The sequence below is a fragment of the Perca fluviatilis genome, chromosome 10 (assembly GCF_010015445.1).
Source record: "Perca fluviatilis chromosome 10, GENO_Pfluv_1.0, whole genome shotgun sequence".
Classification (NCBI taxonomy): Eukaryota; Metazoa; Chordata; class Actinopteri; order Perciformes; family Percidae; genus Perca; species Perca fluviatilis.
In genome coordinates this window covers 23,199,360-23,215,758 of record NC_053121.1, presented here as the reverse complement: position 1 = coordinate 23,215,758, position 16,399 = coordinate 23,199,360, and the positions used below count along the sequence as shown (strand labels likewise).

General features: G+C 38.8%; 1 protein-coding gene across 5 annotated transcripts; it reads right to left on the bottom strand.

Moving 5' to 3' along the window:
* Window positions 1-1,825: 1,825 nt before the first annotated feature.
* nxf1a (nuclear RNA export factor 1a) lies at window positions 1,826-15,144 on the bottom strand. Of its 5 annotated transcripts, XM_039812869.1 has the most exons (23): window positions 14,975-15,144; window positions 14,643-14,747; window positions 12,559-12,618; window positions 11,996-12,203; window positions 10,487-10,658; window positions 10,302-10,385; window positions 9,864-9,968; window positions 9,506-9,586; window positions 9,152-9,221; window positions 8,756-8,844; window positions 8,477-8,584; window positions 8,240-8,349; window positions 5,688-5,724; window positions 5,220-5,288; window positions 4,983-5,038; window positions 4,631-4,738; window positions 4,346-4,404; window positions 4,110-4,225; window positions 3,966-4,008; window positions 3,793-3,871; window positions 2,454-2,636; window positions 2,311-2,371; window positions 1,858-2,206 (listed from the first exon to the last, which is right to left on the bottom strand). In XM_039812869.1, exons 2-23 carry the CDS (start codon window positions 14,710-14,712, stop codon window positions 2,168-2,170), a joined length of 2,007 nt encoding a protein of 668 aa, XP_039668803.1. In that variant the 5' UTR covers window positions 14,713-14,747; window positions 14,975-15,144; the 3' UTR covers window positions 1,858-2,167. The 5 variants fall into 5 exon arrangements, with proteins under 5 accessions (XP_039668806.1, XP_039668807.1, XP_039668803.1 ...); XM_039812872.1 differs by lacking the exons at window positions 12,559-12,618; window positions 14,643-14,747; window positions 14,975-15,144 and adding exons at window positions 12,686-12,717; window positions 14,371-14,483 and having other exon boundaries at window positions 1,826-2,206; XM_039812873.1 differs by lacking the exons at window positions 14,643-14,747; window positions 14,975-15,144 and adding an exon at window positions 14,371-14,456 and having other exon boundaries at window positions 1,826-2,206.
* Window positions 15,145-16,399: the final 1,255 nt, after the last annotated feature.

Genomic DNA, 16,399 nt, shown 5'->3' with positions numbered 1-16,399 from the left:
GGGGGACAAGAAAGACAATACTGAGTTAAATTAACGATTTAGGTGACAGCAACTGTACAAATCTTGAGAAGGATTGGTAGGATAGTTGAAGGGTAATCATTGTAATATTTATATTGCATTATTAAATGTAATTACATAAAATTAGATTTACACTCAGTCTGATTGAGAGAAATAACTTTCATATACTGTAGTCAATAACTATATTGTAAAAGGTTTTTCGTTTGTTTATCAACAGATATGTTGTTGAATGGAATTACTGTATTAATTTATGCAATGGAAAATCATAATACCCAATTGGACTGTATTAATTTATACAGTCGAATTGGGTATTCTGATTTCTATTTTTGTGTTGCACGTTTTTCAGCAATAAGATTTATGTAACCTGAACATTTCAATGATTAAGGTTTATATTGGCGACCCAGCAAACAAACAAACAACATTTCCACTGGGAAATTAAAGGATAGGTCCACATTTGTTCATGTTTGTTTTTAAACAATAGTCAGGTACCCATATTAACATTGAAACAGTTTTTGCTTTCTGGAATCATTCCTTATGTTCATACTGGGCAATTAGAGATCCCTTACTTATGCGCTTCCAATGTAAATGATGGGGGCTACAGTCCTCATTCTGTGCAAAATTCCATTCATAACTTTAGCTGAAGCAAATATCAGATACAAGCACTATGTTAGTCAAATCAAGTGGTTGTCTTCAAGGTTACAGTATTTTTTGTACAAAATCGTCTTTTGTTTTATTGTCCCTCCACTGCAGCTAAGCATGGTAACGCTGTCTGAGGAAACAATCTCATCATTACATTAAAAGCATGTTAGAAAGGGATCTCTTAAACAGGAGGAATGATTATAGAAAGCAAAAACTGTTTTAATGTTGAAATGGGCACCTGACTAAAGAAATTTTAACCCATCCTTTAATCCCATGGGCTTGTTTACACAATTTTTTAACTGCTCCATTAACAATTTTTCTATCTACAGAGCAGTTGATAACTCTACTAAACTTTCGTCTGGTAAATGCCCACCCTGTAAGGTTGATAGATCCAGTATTTGCTATGTGAAAATAACCTAATCATGGTAAGAAAATGTGTGCCTAGTTTTTAAAGAGACGGTCTCTATTTCTTATAATTTCAGCTACTGGAATAGATTTGTACATGGTATTTGTTGGTCCAAGCAGGTCCTTCAGGTTTATTAAATATAATAGTTCACATAATAGCTCAAATAGTTCAGAACTGTTACAACACAATTTTTTAGGAAACTTTGGGACACCAGTCCCTCTTTCTACTGACTTACTTTGCAATTATAAATATAGCTACATGTGTGGTTTCATTTATAACAGTCTCATATCTGACTTTGCATTATAAACACTTGATTTTTGGTTACAAAAGTATAAGATAGGTACAGAAGTGCAATTTATAAATCTTTGCTCAGTTGCCATAAAGAGTGTCTAACTTCATACATTGACGTAGACCACTCATTCAATTGTATCGACTAATCGATTAGTTGATTTAATCGACAGATCTGTAAGTCTGAGTTTCTCCGCAAAGAGTCATGCAAAAACACTGCTTTAATTCTTGCGTTTGCCAGAGATGTGCTCGTACGTTTCTTGGAAATAAGTCATTCAGCATGAGAAAAAAAAAAAAGCATACCTAAAAAAAATCTAAGTTGACTAAGACCAAAACGACAGATTAGTCGACTAAGAGGGAGCAGCCCTAATAAGAAGTGGTTGAAAGTTTGAGAAAAAGCTAGTAATGGATCTTGAGTTAGAAATTCTTTGTGTGTGTAACCAGCAGGTCAAGAAATAACTTCCACACACAATATTTTGTTCTTATTGTGGCTAAAGTGAAATGTATCAGTTGGGTAACAAAATATTTTTTTATTGTTTAACATAATACAACAAATCAACATCAACACAAGTTAAACCACTGACCATATCTTTATTCCTAACATGTAGTGATTTCTATAGAATGACCAAAAACTAAGGTTACCTAAATGGTATCATAACATCAGTCTTTAGGTCAACAATTGGCTGTTAAAACAAAATAGTAAACTTGATCTACATTATTTTTAATAAAACAAAAGTCAAAAGTGTAACGGATAAAACAAAAGCCATAAATAAAATTACTGCAGATTTTATTTCACAGAAGTATGATTCAACTCAATTATTTTATGAACGCAACGTCGGGGATCTTGCCATCAGTCTGAAAAGAGAGAGGGAAAACCATTTCAGGGCCTTTCTATATAAAAAAATAAATGACCACACCTTTATGGAAATACAGAGAGGAACTATGAACTATCATGTTACCTTTAACTGAGTGAAAATTTGTGCCGCTCTGGTAAAATCCCACTCATTGTCCTGCAGACACCTGCAACAGAGATTAAGTGTTTAGATATCTTCAATTAAGGGATTCAATTATGTCATACCACATGCACAAAAACAAGACTTACTTTTGGGACCATTCCAGATTCATGCCAGACTTCTGCGAGAAGGCTGTGAGCATCTCCTGCTGTGGTGCAGTGAGGGTGGGGACGGGGCTGGAAGAGGGAGTTGGGGCGGGGGCAACAAAGGCTCTGCGAATCTCCTCTGTTGTGGCCATCCGGATGAAAAGCTGGTCGTTCACGATGCACACACTGTGGAACAGAAAGAACACAGACAGAAAATTAGATATCTCATGGTGGTGATGTAACGTGGTAGATGCTTGACTTAAGGCAAGGGATGTTTTTGTATAGCACCCTTAAAGCAGAGGCTATTTCAAACTGACAACTTTTATATGAAGTTTGATTTTCAAAATAATTTTGAGATACAGCAAGTACTCACATTAACCCAACCTCAACACTAGATGGCAAAATGTATCCTATCCTAAAAAGGATCCAACTTCCCTTTTTTACTGTGAAACTTTAATGCAAAAACAAACTCCAGTCTTTGGATACTGGTAATGAGCTGGGGTTTCTGTTAGTCTCCCTCTACAAAAGAGAATAAAAAAAATAAATAAAAAATAACAAAAAAAAGCGAGCTAATAGTACGTTCCATACTATAGTTTTGCAGGTCATGTAAACACAAGGCTATTATTTTCCACCATCCAGGTTAAAACCCCCCGCAGTTAAAAAACTTTTCCGATAAGGAAGAATTACAATTTGTACCGAGGTAAATAAAAAGGGGTTTTATTCCTGCAGGACAGTTCGTCTCTACCTGCCACAACAGAGACAAAGAAATTTCTTTGTCTCTTTCAAAATTTTATATTATCCTTTTGTTATTTATTTAGTTTATATACCTCTTCTATTATTGTTTTTTGTGTTCATTGGTAAATCAATGATTTTGAATCAATGATCAACCACCCAGAAAATGAAATTCTGTAAGGTTTAGTTATTCTTTCTGCAATTTCGTGCAGGGTTCTCCAGTTTCCTCCCACAGTTGCGTCAACTGGACTCTAAATAGTCATTAGGTGTGAGTGTGAATCTGTCACTGTGTCAGCCCTGTGACACACTTTTCTGGGCTTGATGTGACCTTTTCTTTAATGTTGTTATCACTGTTCTTTTTTTTCAAGACAATACATGTGACAAGGGTTTTACAGAGCAGATATGTATGCTGTAGCAGAGAAAAGGTAATTTAATTTGAACTTCAAGATGCATACCATATATAATGTAATGTCACCATTCAGTTCGTGGCAGGTTCATTTTCTAGATGATCCACAACTGTTACCAATTTAGTAGTATGACCCCTCCTCAGGGAAAACATGAAGGAAAACAGGAAGATAATACAAACCCATTGGGAGCTCACTAAACTTACCCAGAATTCCCTGCTGGGACTGTGATGAAAACTCGAGAGAAAGCCATGGTGGACTCTCGGGATTTACCATCAACAGCAACTGAAAAACAAACATGACACAATAGCAACAAAGACACCACTTCTCTTTGCAGTGGATGAGAACAAAAGAAAATCATGATGACCAAACAACTCACCTTCTTTGAAGACTCCGCTCACTGTGAATGATAATAGTGTGTTCTGTAAATGGAAAACAGTTATTAATGAGAACGAGAAATGATTCACAGTGAAAGTAAAAGGCTAATGACAAGTGCTGGCTTACAGAACAAACATAATCTCACCGTGTAGGTGTTTACGTCGACAGTAAAGGAGGCGATGTCATGCTGAGTTTTGGGCAACTCGTTGAGGAAAGCCACCACGTTCAGTCGTGTGTGCTTCAGAAGTCGAAAACGCATCGCTAAAAAGGCAAGATTCAGAGAGGGTAACATCAGGAGGCATCGCAAATCAAAAAAAAAAACATTCAGTCTCAACAAGTCAGACACTATGACAGGGTCAACAGCTCGATAGGAAAACTCACTAGAGTCTTTGATCCTCTTCAGGTTTCGAGTGTCTTTGTGATACTCTCCCAGACTGCTCCTAAAAACAGGAACAGGGCAGGACAGGGACAGATGGAATCAATGTGAATACAGCTGAGACTCTGATAAGGAGGTGTGATGATGGGTGGAACAATGCAAAAATTGAACAACTTAGTAAAATTATAACTGCGGAACCACAAAAATAAAAAAATGTAAATCTCTTTTATTCATGTGTTCTTCAGTGTTGTTACATGTATACAGAAGTGTGTGTCTTTGTGTGTTCTTACCTGGAGGGGTTTTGGGTGGAGTAAGGTGTTGTGAGGGATAACGATGCTCCATCATGGTAAGCATCCAGGAGTGGCTGTCTATCCCCGGAGTCGTATATACTGTAGTACCTGCAACACATGTCACACGTGTTTGTTCCTGTGATTCTTTCTTGCCAAACTCTTTTCTGGATTTGAAGTTTATTTAAAAGCAGTACTGGTGACTCAGCCACCAGTTGGGTCACTTTACCAGTGCATTAACCCTGAAAAACAGGCAAGGATCAACTGACCGTTGCAAGAAGATTGTCTACATACATAAATAAAAAAATAATAAAAAATAAATAAATAAATAAATAAAAAAAAAGTAGAAACTCACTGTTGCAAGAACCGAAGGATAATGACCTTGATTTCATCAGAGCCAAAACAGCTGCCCTGGATTGTCAAATAGAAAGAGAAAAAAAAATAAAAAGACATTAGTCGGATGCATAAAGGAGACAAGTCACACCTTGGAGAGGTTCTACAGAATGTCACCTACTCCAGAAGACATCATCAATATGTCAGTTTGGAATATATAAACAATATACAATTAATCACACAAGACAAAACAAGTAACCTTGCAGGGGGGGATAGTGGTGGGCGTTTCCACATCGAATCCAATGGGTGGGGGGAGGTCATGACCATCCTAAAACAAACCACACATGACGATACATGAGAAATTAGCACTGACAGACCTTTCTGCCACTTTGTATTAATTTCTTTAGCAATATGACTGCATCCAGATACAGCAAATGTATTTGATAAAATGTGTTTACTTTTCCCAATTTGTAGAAACTCTGAAGGTTGTCTTAATCGCAACATTGCAATGTGCTGCTCTGATTAATCACTGCAAAGCCCATGTACTACGTGATCGATATCTCAATCATCTGCTGAGCTGAATCAGACAGATCCTGACACATCTAATCAAGTTATGAATGTAATTGCTGGATGATGATTTAAACAATATTCACAAAAGCATTTAATACGCGGACTCCGGAGGATGATTGCAAAGGGATGAAGTGATGAGATAAATGCGTCGACTTACCAGTTTGAGAAGCCGGGGAAACCTCTGCCGCACAGCACTAGTACGGAACAAAAATCAAGAGCAGGAAAGTTATCATCACAAATTACACCACACACAAATAAATCATGCTCACTACTGTAGAAGGCACGGTCAGTCACACTTGCTGACCCATTTAATGTCATTTTGTGCCTTTTTAATTTAAGTAATTTTAAGATGATACACTGCCAAAAACATTTGGGAGAATACAGTCATTTATAAATACATAGAAATTGAGTGTTAACTACAACCAGTGCCACAAGGGATTTAATCTTTTTAATACAAGAAAATCCACAAATGGATTATCGTTCAAGCCCTCATCCTTCCTTCAGTTTAATGCTGTGCCCTTCGACAATTCTCCCATCCCAAAGTGTACTTACCAGCAGGCATACTCACCCTCTCCCCCAATATGGAGATATACACAGATCTGACACAGGGAAGCAATATAAGCACACTTTTCTAGGAGCGCACACATATAAACATGCAGAGTCCCACGATCTACCAGATTGCGCTGAAACCAGCAAACATCCATTTTGAATTAGTGAAATAAAGATGTTATGCACTGCTGGGAGAGAGCGGTGGTTACCGCTGGTCTCATGCCCCACCCCTAAACTCTGGCCAAGATGCTGAGAAGCAGATGAGTCTACGTCACCAAAAAAATAAAAAATAAATAAAACAGGGTCTGGGGAAAAAAAAGTATAAAGTCAAATTCACACAAACACTAGCTCCAACAGTCATTCACTATCCATCATTTGAGTGGGTTTGTCAGTGCTCCCGATTATCAGCAAGAAAGACAACCTGAGAACAGAGCTGAACAAAAAGGAAAGCTGGACTCAGAGTGAGCTGAACGCAGCAGTCCCACCACTCATCCTATTGCCTTCCCCTGCTGCACACACAAAGCAGTTATCAGTTAAGTATCTCATAGCCACCATCAATTCCAAAGAGATGGGTCTTCATTCACTAGCGAAGACTAGACTTCATGCGGTAAGCTTAAAATTTTCAAGCTTAATTTGGCCCCACGCCTCTGGTTACAAGGGGACTGGAGATCACATTAAGCATTGGACTAGAGTGATAATTCTCTACTCTGCTCTCTGCTTTATAGGTGAGCTTTTATGTACTGGTTACAGCAATCAGAAACTGGTCACAGCCATCAGAAATTGGAAGAGGAAGAGTTTTCAAATTTTTTCGTTTTACTTATCTCAGGCAAAACTGGACTTCAATTTCCAGTTCAGAACACATTTCCCTCAGAAGTTAGTTGAGGGCATTTGCCAAACTCTGCACTTCATTCACTGAACAGCAGAGGCCTGTTTTAGGCCAAGAGAACCAACTTAGTGAAAGAGACGGGCTGCTTTCTCTCTGTGGCCCATCATTGGTCATTAATAATGACACATATCATCCTCATCACCCTCCTCATCCTCCTCCTCCTCCTCCTCCTCCCTCAGCCCAACAGCTCTTTCTACCGAGCCCCGTCGTCTCAATTTCTTCTTGTCGCGTTCTCAGTGAGTCAGAGCTCACAGGGACTGAGGACGAGTAATCGTGACTGTGCCTGCCTTAGGTTGTCCCGGGGTTTCAAGGTGGGATCTTACCCGTCATGGGCTATCCAGCCTTCCATACTCGCCTAATACAGGGGCCGAGTGGGCAAGGATGCTACAAGGGGAGGGGAAATCATTGGCTGTGGATTTTCTTTGTTTCATCCAAACAGTTGTCGAGACAACTGTGGATTGCCTTCTCTCCAATAAACAACCTACAACGTTTTACAGTACTGCTCAAGAGATTGTTGTGGATTCATATTTTTTTTAAAGCAGTTCACAGTAAATTATGTTCAAAGGGTTGTCAAGCTGAACATCCTTTTTTTTAGTGCTTCTTCTCAGAGGTATACATCACAGCAGTTCAATGGTGTTTTACAGCAGGGATAACTAACAAGGATGTTAGCAGGGGAGTGCTGGATACAGCATCACTGAGAACCATAAAATAGACAAAAGATTGAAAGCATGTCCCACAGAGAAGCTGAATAACTGGCAGAGAGAAGATGGCTGTTCAAACTGTGAGGACTTGAAGCAAGCTGAAAGGAAAACCATGTGGAAGTGCATCATGGTTAGATGTCCTCTCAGCAACTTTTTGAAGTAAGGAGATGTTTAGTTTGCAGTGTGAAGGAAGAAAGGTTAATCAAGTGGGAAGAAATGTGTAGAACCAAAAAGAAGAAACGATTTAACGGATTACAAATTAATTTGTGCGTTTCTTTTCACCATTTCTTCCTACAAAACACACATACAAGTTACGAGTTAATAATGAATTTCAGCTGGCTCTGCTTGGTGTAAAAGTTCATTCTTGACTGTCGGATAAATGAGTTAAATTATTGTACAGGCACCTAACACACACATACAAATGCTTGCTTGATCTTCTTTTGTGGCACGCTGCTGCATACTCTTGTCATACAGGAAAGACTCCTTGACACCTCTACACGCTGACGAACAGTCACACCACTGTGTCCCTTCCATAAAATCTTCTCCCCTCACCCCCCAAAATCGCTAACTGACCTGATGTATGAGGCCTGATCCTTGAAGAGGTCACACAGAGGGTTCCTGTTCAGCCACAGCTCCACCAGCTTCAGGCCTTTCACCTTGTCCAGCTCCCGGTCTGACTTAAGCTGGACGAGCACACAGACACAGAACAAGTTGGTGTGAGAAGGATTCAAAACGACATCACGTTAAGGGCCCAATTAAAATCACGGGTCTGGTTATTATTCGCTTGATCAACTGAGTAGCCAGTTTCACCTCATTGTGAGAGAGGTTGATGGTCTTCAGATTAGGCGCCTTGGTAACCAAATCAGCAAGTTCATCCAGTTTGTGAATACGGTTGTTACTCAGGTTCAAACCAGTCAGCTGGCAAGAGACAGAGACACAGACATACGAGTGTAAGCACATTCAGTTTGACCAATCACTTAATTAGAAAGCAGCTATGATGTGTACCATCTTAATGACAACAGCAAATTGTTATTTTCCAGCAAAGTAGAAATAACAATAAACAAACAATATCTGCTGTATTCATTTTACCTCTGGAATGTTTTCTTCAATGATCTTGATGACAGCTTCCATGTTCGTCTTCCTATTTAAGATGACTTCAATGTTCTGGGACACCAGATCTGTCACATAAAATAAAATTAGCAATCAAAATACTAAAAATATTCAGAAATTATTTTCAGTGACGGTAAGGTAATAAAAGAATGTCATCGCCAGATTGTCTGCATCATTTATTGCATCCTTAATGCAAAACAACATTGTTGTGACAATTTTTTTCCCAATGGTTTATTAGTAATGTCTGACATAACAGCAACAACCAGATAATAACTAGTCTAGAATGGTTTTCAGCCTCCGGTTGAATCAGTGTTCAATATCATCATGTCATACATACGATTTGTGTGTGAAAGGGATGAGAGAAAGTATAATTACCTGGGTCTGTTCGGATGTTGTTCAAGTCGAGTGCTTGCTGGGAGCCATCAAAACGTTTTGCCATGCATTGCTGTGAAAGATAAATGGCAGCCAACATGAGAACAGCAAAAATGTGTCAAAATGAATAGAATCTTAGAATTTATTTTGATTGGGTTAGAGGGCGGAAGGAAAAGGGAATCAACTTAAAAAAAAAAACATTTTTCTTAATATTCATCTACTTTTTAGCTCATGTATTTTGATCCATATTCCACATTAGAGAGAATTAAATTAAGTTTGAACCATGGTATTCTAAAAATGTCATGGTCTCAGCCCCATTCAGACCCTTCAGATTGTTTATTACTTCATCTAGCTCACCTTCAGGTGCTCCAAGTGTTCAGGCTTTAGGTCAGAGAGGAGGAAGGATGGTGGCGCGCTGGGGTTGATGTGCACTTCCACCTTGAAGAAACAAACAGCACGTGACATGAGGGAGATGTTAAATAAATAGGAGGTGTGTGATTTATGGTTATTCATTATTTAAAAAGGTCATGGTTGCAAAACTATTTGTTGAGAATGTTGTAACACTGTGTCAAAGTAGATAGGATAGGAACGTAATGACAGTGTAGGGGTGTTAGCATGATCTGACGATACGTATAAGAAAACTTATTAAGAATAGCGGACTTAAAAGACTTTCTGCAGCAATAAGAATGAGATTTCCATTATGAACCAAACATACCTTATAACCATCTGTGTCTGTAATCTTGTGAGAACATTTGTGCAAAGCATTGGCAGCAGAGGAATCATCCACATAGAAATGGACCCGGTTATGGTCAACATGGTACTGGACAGACAGGGTGAGAAAGAGACAATTAAACTTCACTGATACAAAGACTGTATCTACAAACCCGGTTTCCTTTAAATCTTTAGCTTCAAAATGTGTTGAAATGGGGACTGGTAATATACTTTTTACCAGCAGGCAAGAATAAAATAAATAAAAAAGGAAGGACAAATAACTATCACCGTTTTGGAATTCAAAGCACATGTATGCATTAAAAAAAAAAAAAAAAAAAAAGGGCACCAGAAGGTCCAGTCCAATTGCATTAACTTTAGAAATACACAAAAGCTTTATTATTAATATTTAAATTAGTAATCATAAGACTGCGCTAAACCTCACCTGTACAGGTGTGTAGGGAACCGAACAGATGTTCTGAAGAGCTGTCAATAACCATTTCTTGTCATATTTTCTTCCATGTGGTATCTGTCAAACAGAAAAGGGAACCATGATCTCCTTTAACAGATTACGAGGTAGCAGTGTAGATGTCCTGTGTTATACCGCATACCAACTATTATAATACACACCGTTACTTTGTACCAGCCTGACCGGCTTTTTCCTCCTCCATTGCCTCCACCTCGGTCTCCTCCTCTAAAGCCGCCTCCTCCTCCTCTGCCACCTACTCCCCCTTTGCCTTGTCGTCTGTCTCTGTCAAAGCGCCCATCTCCTCCTTTCCGAAAAGGTCTTCCATATGGGTTGCTAAAGAAGACAAAACAAGGCCATATATTGAAACATTCTTGTTTAGCCAGTGTACACAGTAGGAACAAAACCAACAGATCTGTTTACATTGAATGTTTCTCACCTACTGTATCCTTAAGGCTAAACACACATTTTTAATCCACGTCCTACCTCGTAAAACATCAAATCAAAGCACTCTTTTATCCTTATCTTTCATGACCGTTTTACTGCCTTTCATGGTGCATTTATGCATTTTATACTGTTACTGCCTCTGAAATTGGTGTGCATCACTTCATGCCAGCACCAAATACAAACAAGGTTAACTTCACATCATATCATTGCTTTATAGTTACATTAGTGGTGGAAAACTCCACAGTGTACCTTTAATACATTTACATACACTGGAAGCCGATATTATTTTGCACCTGTTAAGAAGTTGAGGGCCTTTTCTGTCCCATTATAATGTTCATAATTAGCAATAGGCAGGGATCCCTAAAAAGTTTAACAGTATTTAAATGCATGTGTGGCGTACGAGTCCCTAGTAAGTTCTAATAAAATATCACTGAGATAACAGTGATCCCATAGGTAAAGTTGCTGAACTGAGCTCAATTTACTTTTACTTTTGTTTTTTCCCAGAGGTACTTTTTGCAGGTTGATGACTTATAGAAGATTTCATACTCTGAAAGCAGCCTGGTGCCTACTAAAAGTGAAAATGGGCAGACTTGTTCTACTTTCTCTTCCTGCCACTGACTATAGCATAGCTTAGGATGCCTCCAAGCCACATGAAATAATTTATGTCTTGCTGTCTGTGTGTCACTCACCTTGTGTAAAAAGCATACCATAAAAAGCATAGTTTGGGGTTTTCATTTAACCTTATTCTTGAAAGTTTCTTTTGGTTAATACTCGCAACACAATTCTCCAAGCCCACTTTATAAAGCAAGGTGCTCGTTTTGGAGCTTATCAATAAGTCCAGGGTTTCCTCTATGTTGATTTGACTGTGGCGGCCCCCCACGGTATCAGAAATAGGGCATACTCATATTTTAGGTGCATTATTTACATGCTGAAGTAGTTACACTGAATTAAGATAATGTAATTAATAGTGGGTTTATTGTTATTTGCTACAGAATGCTTAGTCTATATGTCAAGATCAAAGTTGGCCTATATAGTAACTCAAAAAATACAGTTCAAACACAACTGAAAATATGCCTCATTGTGTGTGTGAATAAATATATTTGTTTGTGTTGCAGCAAAGTGTCAGTTCTGTTTCAAAAAATCCTAAAGGAAACACTGAAGTCAAAAACATATCTGATGACAATGTTAAACTTCCAACAATGTGTCGGTCAGTCAGTCATACTTACAATCTGTGCTGGGAGCTGTTGTCCTGAGAGCTGTCACTCATAGTCACATCTGCATCAGTATCATCAAGCCTAGACCGTGGCCCAGGACCAAAGCCTCCAGAGTGGCTTCCCCTTTGGCGGTCTCTGCGGGACCGGTCATATGACCGACCCTTGTGTGAGCCTCTGCCTTTACGGTTGCGAAACTGTGGTGCGGTTCTATCATCATGTTCTGAGAAATTGTTCAAAAGTTAGTCAGTATTAACTTCAATATCACACCACAAACCTACACAATCAAATAAAAAATAAAAACGTAAGTCCGATCAAAGTATACATTTATAAAACAAAACCTACAAATTACTACCGACTAAATAATCTTGCCTTGCCTTATTGACCTCTGTATTAAGTGTATTCAATGTATTCTGTTTTAAGACTAACCCATTCTCTGGTATTGTAATAATGATAAAATAGTTATAATTAACTCTGTAATTCCTTTTTTTTTTTGTTTTACTTATTTGTATATAATTATTTTACTGTATATAAAGTAACGTAAGTAGATCTCCAGGGGGCCCAAGATATAATTTTACCTCCAATGACCATGCAACCAGTGCTCCTGACCTCTCTCCTCACCATAAAGTCCCCTCGGTCTGAAGAAAAATGGTACAAGTAGCACAAAAATGTAAGGTTAATGTTGAAGTAAACAGGGTGTCTTACCGTTGTAGTAATGACCGCCGTCCGCCATATTCCTGGAATAGTGTTAGATAAAACACACACAGTCCTGGGTGAAAAACAATATTGGTAGGGCTTCGTTTATCTCTTTCACGAAACACAAATGCTAGACTGTGAAAGAAGTTCCAACATCCCAAATCGTTCAGAGGCAACAAAGCCGACCACGACGTGATCGAACAGATTGCTCTTTAACTAGCTAGCTAGCGGCTAGGTTAGCTTATCCAGGCGCGTTGACGCCAGGCTGACGAGAAGACTACGGAAATGCAACTTATTACACAGTTTCTCTTCCGGGTCGAGACATTGGCGCGGGGAATTGAAACAAAAAACGTTTGGTTTGAATCCGTGGTCGCATGTTGCTAACGTTGGCCGCTGCTGTTCACTTACTAGACCGATCAGAGACGGTTTAGGATCTTTGGCGAGATCTGCTATAGCTAACGTTGCATCGTATGTTTATGATGGGAGCGATCGTCGACCGCCACCATTACAATAATCACTAATTGGGCGCCCCGATGGCTCAGTTGGTGGAGCGGGCGCCCATATGTGGACGCAGCGGGCCCCGGGTTCGACTCCGACCTGCGGCCCTTTGCTGCATGTCATTCCCCCTCTCTCTCCCCTTTCGTGTCTTCTGCTGTCCTGTCAAAATGGGGGCTGAAAATGGCCAAAAAATAATTATCGCAACCGATTTGTTTTGTTACAAATGCCAGACATGTATGATACAGGAATTAAAATGTGGGTTTACATAGCGAAATACCGTATTTTGCATAGCTAGCTAGATAGCAACACGGCTTTAAGCTTAAATATTTAAATGGTTGAGTTGCAAAGTTATAACTTCCACCCCCGTACAGTTGTCATGAAGAGTTAAGTTAGCTAACGGTATAGAGACCAGAACAGTTTTCTGTACCAGAATGTAACATGTTAATTTCTGCTGTGAAAATAGCAGCACAAAAGTCAGTCTTTTTCTATGAGTCTTTATGGTCAGAACGGTTCTGCACCCCAAGCTGGCCGCGGCAGAGACGCATTTCATAAACCGGTATCTAGCTAGCCAAGTTAAATATCTATCCATAGATGGATATCCGTGGTTAGCTATAGCATATTGTGTAATCCAGCTAGCTAGCTACCTTATCCTACCTGGAAGTTTTTGGTACCATCGAGGCATAATGAGTGGCTGTCTGAGCACTTGTCGATATTAAATACATTAATTATACTTAAGTGGTACATTAAAGGCCGTCAGGTTGTAGCTATATTTCTACATGGACAAAGGCGAAAGACGAGCAGCTGTCTTTAAAGTTAGCCCAGGGTTTGTCCGTTGGTAGTTATGGTAACGTTACTAAAATGCAAATGTAGAAACAAGTCGACTGGATAAGGATGCCCCTTTTGAGTAATCTGCTGTTTTGTGTTGCCAACTGTTATACTGATGTTGGTAATCCTCCCATTACTGATTGCTGACTGAGAATGCCACAAGCTTGAGTAGAGTCATTGAGTCGAGTTTTATCTACAACAGTACACACCATCTCATTTATCGGACAAATTTCAACAAGAAGGCGAATTAAAAAAAAATAAAAAGGGGGGATATCGTCTGCCACTTAGTGATGTAGCATGCACAATTGCTGCAAAGTGCAGCCAAAGCCGGTTCACTATTATTAGAAATTCTTTGGTGCAGCTGAGCTAACCTGACGTGCCAGATGCGATTCTCGGGATATCTTGCGAGGATCCATCTGCCGTGCAAAGTAAGGTGTCCTGGGTGTAGCACCACCTCCGTGGTGATGAAGCTAATTAAGCCTTTTTTCTATATATATTTTAACATTTAAACTGTATTATCCCCATCAGACTTATTTCCCTCGGTATATATTTTACTACACACAACTACTCGACTTAACGCCTAGGAAAACATGTCCGAACTGAGGCCAATTTATACGGCTAAACTTGGATGAACCAAACTTACCGTCATTAAACACACGTGTCACCACAGCTAGGTTGGGGTAGCTTCTCTGAGACCAACTCACACGATCCATCAAGGGAAACTCTTCAATGTCAACCTTTAGGAAAACTGTCAAAATGTATACTTTCTCGTTAATAATAAAAAAAAAGCGTTCAAAAGAAAAGTTCCACATGATCGGTATCTGTGCGCAATCTGCATAAACTTTTTTTTACAACTTCACCCCAGTCAGGTGAGCAGCTAACATTAGCTAGTTGTTAGCGTTAGCATGGCATCCCGCTGGACATAATGCTGCACTCACAGACACGATTCAATAATTATCGATCAGTTTATTTTACCGTTGTGATATTTCCCGTGCTGATAATGGAAACAACTGCCTCTTCCTGCTGTCTGCAGTCCCTGCAGGTGTCCGTCACATAGACAGTATATAAGTCCGTCAGGCTGTCCCGCTCACTTTTCTCCAGCACGACGAAAAACAACATGGGGCCCCCTAGTGGACAGTTTTCAACCTAGTGGACCTGACTGCATGATTCAGAATCACGTAACGTTATTACGGAATATGGTAAAATACACAGTTGCCAGTTTATTAAGTCAACCTAATTAAAACAAAAGCCATGAAATAAACCATACCTCGATTATAATGTTTTGTTTAATGTTTTAGAGAGCTGTTGAATCAACCTTATGGTCTTTTGTAGTTTGTGGTGCTGCTGAATTGTGCTGCCTGTAATATAGGTACTGAGAGGTGTGTCTGTTATTTGGTCTACTACCCTCATTGGTATAAATGGGGTGGACAGAACATTAGAAACACCTGTTTGAAACAAATCAGCACTGCAAAGTAGGCTACAGTCTCCAAAATAACCATGAACTTGATTTAACACCTGTAAGGCAACAAAAACTGAACATTATAAACTTCACAAATGTAGGATTTGTTACAAGGTCGTTGTATTTGACTGCTTTTTTTATGTATTTATTTTTATATATAATAAACTCACAACTGAGAATAACACTAATACAAATCTTAGTCTCTCTTTCTGCAAATACATGTGGGTTATTTTGTCTGGAAGTTATAAGATTAGACACAATTCTATAAGTTTTTTGTTTTGTTTTAAACACAAATCTTACTGTTTAGTTAATATAGATGGTCAAAAGGAGTATTATGCAAGCAACAAAAAAAAATGCATATATTGTGTTTTAGCTATCCAGAGCAATATGTAAATTGTGACTAAGATCAGTTTGTATTGTTGCATCCTGCCTTTGGTTGTGGAAACTGGGTGAGTCCAATCAGTCCCAGAGAAAGTCCCCTATGTGATTTGGATAAGGTTGAGAATGTTTTTTGTATGAATATACTGTCCATTCATGAGCTTTCCTGAAAATCTCTGCTGGACATCCCAGTCTGTTTGACATGACAAATGAATGGAAATGACATTAAATGTTTACATTTACAGCTTAACATCCAGTTTCCTTTTATCCAGTCTTCTTTTATATACATTTCCACAAAATTCACCCTCACATGTTTATTATCTTTGGAAACTTTGTATTTGCACTGAAGTTCTGTGTGTTTGAACAATGTTTGGCTGCACAGCATGACTTTGTACTGAGACTGAAGCATACTGTTTGTTAAGTTTATTTGTGATGTTTTGATTAGCAGATACAGTACCATACAGCGTGTTTGTTTGCTTTCTTTTTCTTTCTTTTCCCTGTTTGTAGTTTAAATGTCTGTAACTTATCGGTGATAATATAAAATTTAGGGGTGGATGATTTCA

What these genes read in the sequence shown, in the direction of transcription:
- nxf1a (XM_039812869.1), bottom strand. Translation starts at nt 14,712, where the DNA reads ATGGATCGTGTGAGTTGGTCTCAGAGAAGCTACCCCAACCTAGCTGTG. An exon ending in TCAACCTCTCTCACAATGAG is followed by an intron (nt 8,350 to 8,476) that starts GTGAAACTGGCT and finishes GTGCTCGTCCAG; the next exon opens with CTTAAGTCAGACCGGGAGCT. An exon ending in TCCACCCAAAACCCCTCCAG is followed by an intron (nt 4,405 to 4,630) that starts GTAAGAACACAC and finishes TCCTGTTTTTAG; the next exon opens with GAGCAGTCTGGGAGAGTATC.